Source organism: Nicotiana attenuata, unplaced genomic scaffold (assembly GCF_001879085.1).
Source record: "Nicotiana attenuata strain UT unplaced genomic scaffold, NIATTr2, whole genome shotgun sequence".
Lineage (NCBI taxonomy): Eukaryota > Viridiplantae > Streptophyta > Magnoliopsida > Solanales > Solanaceae > Nicotiana > Nicotiana attenuata.
The window spans coordinates 34,437-38,812 of record NW_017675351.1 but is presented as its reverse complement, the minus strand read 5'-3'; the positions used below and the strand labels follow the sequence as shown (position 1 = coordinate 38,812).

General features: G+C 37.1%; 1 protein-coding gene across 1 annotated transcript; it reads right to left on the bottom strand.

Moving 5' to 3' along the window:
* Positions 1 to 2,081: 2,081 nt before the first annotated feature.
* Positions 2,082 to 3,852, bottom strand: LOC109219976 (serine/threonine-protein kinase WAG1-like). The gene has a single exon (XM_019384438.1). The coding sequence runs from the start codon at positions 3,843 to 3,845 to the stop codon at positions 2,301 to 2,303; it is 1,545 nt and encodes a 514-aa protein (XP_019239983.1). The 5' UTR covers positions 3,846 to 3,852; the 3' UTR covers positions 2,082 to 2,300.
* Between the last annotated feature and the right edge of the window lie 524 nt (positions 3,853 to 4,376).

The window sequence follows — 4,376 nt, the reverse complement described above, 5'->3', positions numbered from 1 at the left end:
CCTCTTGCAGCAATGGCTTATTGGCTTACTGGTATCGGATTATCGGGTAATGGATGGTGAACGCATTGAGATTTTATAATTAACGGCTTAATGGTTTGGGGGCGGATTACTCAATTTTCTTATCGGGTAAACCATTAACCCGTTAATTTTTTTTATATTTACACTTTTTTCCCTATGTATATAAACTTGTTACTATATTGTTGCATAAGTAGTTGTACATAGAATGATAGAATTGTCTATAGCTAATGACAGTCGTCTCTGGCTTCTCATGAATTATGAGTGGACATGAATTGAATTCCTCTCTGGGCCATTTTACTTAAGTGGGGTTTGTTTCATTACTTTACTTACAATTAGAGTTTGAAGTTTGTCTATAAGTGGGATTTTCTATTTGTTTTGTGGATACCAATGCTAATGGTATTGATTGTTCAAAAATTAATTACCAATACCAATTCTATTTGAACTATGTATTTGGCTGTTTGGTATTGATTATTCAAAAAAGTTCTATTTGGTTTAGCCGATAAACCGCCCAATAATCGTTAATCCGATACCAATCCGTCAGTTGTCTTATTGGATAGCAGTGGATTATTACATTTATAATCCGATAAGCCGAACCGTTAAGCGTAATCATCCGCCCAGTCCACCCGAGACCCCTAATCTCAGCCCATCTACAATCAGTCTAATTTTTAGCCTGAAATGATCCATAAGTAAATTTGCTATTAATATCTTAAAAATAATTTTTTTTATAGATGAAAAAAAATCTTATTTGAGAATTAAACAATCTATAAGAAAACAATACATATTAATTAAGGTTTGGTAAGAGTTGGGCAGATTGGACTATGACCCAAATTTTAGCCTATCTTGACCCAGCACATTTCCTCCCAAGTAACTTTTATACAGGTCAATGACTCGTTCATTTATTGACACCGCCCATTTTAACTTGCCCAGAATCAACTCAACCCGCTCATTTGATACCCCTACTCAGCACATTAACTGCCTAATTTGTATCCAGTTCTTAAGTTACCAATCAGCTGGTTGTTTCTGGAAGCTCCTATTGTCAGATTCGGCGTTCGTGGTTAACATATTTTGTCAGATAGTATGGATTCAATACTCAGTAATTTTGACCATATCTTAAGTAACATTTATGACAAAAGTTCCTTTCAAGTAAAGCATCATTGAGACTAGTCTTGCGACGTGTAACTTAATTGTGCAGAATTCCTTTTGGTCGGTAGATGTTGAGCTGTATTTGCAACTTTGTTAATGTTAAAATAGGTTTATAATTTAAGACCTTCTGGAATTAGGTTTATATCCATTATTAACTTAGTAGTCCTCAATATGTTAATAGTATTAAGCTGGTCCTTTCCCAATCTCCCTCCACTTAAGTTTTGGTTTTTAATTATATTATTGCCGACTAGTTATAAGTCAAAACCTTGGAACCCATTTGCCATTTGCATAATTCGTGGTACCATACCATATTGCTCCCACATGCCAACATATGTTCATGTTTAATTTAACCTTTTCTCATACATCAAGAATAATAATTTGTTTGGTGCCCCGCCAATTATTTCAACAGTTAATCACTAGTTTCTCTCTTCATTTCGGTTATGCATTATTAAAATTTAATTAATTTACGTAAATTACACATTGTAGTAATATTAGAGATCTATATATCAGCATTAACACTAGAACTCAGTAAGACTAAGAATTCGCTCAATGTTAATATGGTATATTAATATTTTCAAGCAACGGTAAGTTCTAACACACAAAGCGATAAAATTTTGATCAATAATACCAGAGACTATTTAATCATCATATTAATCTCATTAACGGGAGTTAGAATTTTTAAGAAATGGGACAAAATAATTTCTTAAAATATCAGATACAAGCTCATCCTTAAAATTGGTGAGGCATACGAAGAAAAGCAATTGGGATAAAAAAATCTAAGTATTAGATTGAGGTAGATAATGGTAATAGAATTCCAAGGAGCACTGAAAATTGAACTCACATTTTTTGAGTTAGGTTAAGCGATAAAGCATATAACAAAACAAACAAAGTCACTACTAAAAAAGCATAGAAGCCAATGATACAGAATTAGTGAAAATACTTTTCTTCCATTACTTTCTTTATCATATACAAATATGTATTAAATTTTCCTCAAAGAGGAAACAAAGCAAGAATGAAAAAGTAAAATTAAACAGATTCCCAAAATTGATATATGTTCCCTAACTCTTCCTTTACAAACTTGTACAAAAAATGTAAGGGGAAAAAAGACAATATAAATGGTTACAAAGGCTGAAATGGATTTAAGCACATTTTCTAACCTTCTGATTAGTATAACAATAATAATTATGATTAGAATTTAAATTGTACTTAGATCCCTTAATCCTCATTAGATACCCCAGCCTTTTCCACCAACAACGCTTTCTTCTTGGGGATGATGATGATGATGATGTTACTCCAGTCACGTGACTCACGTGCAACTTACTCTTGGTCCTCTTTATACTTAGCCCACGTACCTCCGGCGGCCGGTAAGTTCTGATCAACGGCCATTTTATTCCGGCGAAGAATGGGTGACGTTTAATATCCGTTGCACCCCTGGCGCATCCTAGCCTCCTCCTTGGATCCTTCACTAATAATCTCTCAATCAAGTCCCTTGCTTCTCCCATTCCTGAAGGCTCATTTCCTTGAGTTTCTTCTACGTTAAACTTCACTCCTTTGCTGGATGCTATATTGCGCAGGGTGGACTCTTTACTGTTCCCCTTAAACGGTGTCGTTCCATACAACAACTCGTACAGTAACACGCCAAACGCCCACCAGTCCACACCGTTACCGTGGCCGGCTCCGCTGATGAGCTCCGGCGCTAAGTACTCGTGGGTCCCAACGCATGATCTGGAAAATGCACCTGTTGGCTCGGCCACGAACTCGGTGACCGTTTCTTCCCGTAGCCGGTCACTGAAACAACTGTATCTTCTTTTAGATCTTTCTAGAGTGCGGGTGGTGAAATCTAGTTTCGGTGAAACATCGGATTTGAAACACAAGTCGAAGTCGGAGAGCATAATGTGACCATCTTCGCGTATTAGAATATTTTCGGGCTTTAGATCACGATACACTATTCCAAGCGAATGTAGATATTCTAATGCTATGAGTACCTCAGCCGCGTAGAATCTGACAGATTCAACGGGTAGCCGGTTACCAGGTTGCTTGCGGAGCAAGGAATGGAGATCACCATTAGGGCAGAAATCAATAAGCAAGCAAGTGTAATGAGAGACTTCTAAATGAGCGTAGAGTGTAGGGAGAAAAGGGTGGTCTAGCGAGGAGAGGATCTCAGCCTCTGTTTGAACATGAGAGAGTTTTTTAGATGTAAGGGAATCCCGGTCAATGACCTTAAGAGCAAAGTTAGCGTGATCATAGTCACGGAGGCGGCAGAGGAAAACGCGGCCGAGGTTTCCGGACCCCACAAGGCGGTGGAGTTTAAGGTGGCGGAGATGAAGAGCGCCGTCAGAGGAAAGGGTGGTGGCCGCCTTAATGGCAGACCAATTAGGATCGTGCTTGCGGTGGGGACGGCGGTGGAGATTGGGGATTTCGGTGGAGGGATTATTTGTAGAAGATGTAGAGGAAAGACGGTCGTTGAAGCTGAGTGTAAGGCTGCTACGAGCCAAACTGCTTCTTGCACTAAGGGTACGATCAGTTGTGGTAGTTGTAATGGAAGCACAACTTGTGAAACTTAGATCAAGATCAGAATCTGGTGGATAAAAGGTATCTAATTCTTCCATATTTTTCTTCTCAAAACTTGGTTCTTTGTTTAGCTTTGTGAAATGGAGTGAGTGCTTGAGGAAAGGAGGTGACATATAGATATAAAGAAGAATGAAATGAAGAGAGAGAAGAGAAGAGGGGACATAAAATTAATGTTAATAACGTGGTTGGTTGACCCAACAGCAAGGGATAGAGACAAAGGAAAGAAAGTGGTAACAAAGTTAGGTTATTGGAAGGTTGACTTAAGGTAACGGGATAATAGTAGTTTAGAGAATGGAGGTTTCTAAGATTAATTGGAAGGATGCTTCTTACTATGTTAGTGTAAGCAGCTTAGAAGGCCAATGGAAATAACCTAATTAACATTGGGATCTCTGAATTAGGAGAGTATTATAAACTGAATTTACGTTGACATAATAAAAGTATATATAATTTACACTAGGACTATAGTTTAACTTATTAACAGATAACTTATTGTACTTTTTATTTCTTATATCCTATCTCATTTTATTACTCAAATTAGTTGGCAAGTAAGCTATTAATCACTTTTGAAAAAAAATCAGTTCGTCTTGATTTTCTAAAGCGGCGAATATTTTGAAATATTTTTTGTACTAAAATGATAGTACTTG

What these genes read in the sequence shown, in the direction of transcription:
- LOC109219976 (XM_019384438.1), bottom strand. Translation starts at nt 3,845, where the DNA reads ATGTCACCTCCTTTCCTCAAGCACTCACTCCATTTCACAAAGCTAAAC.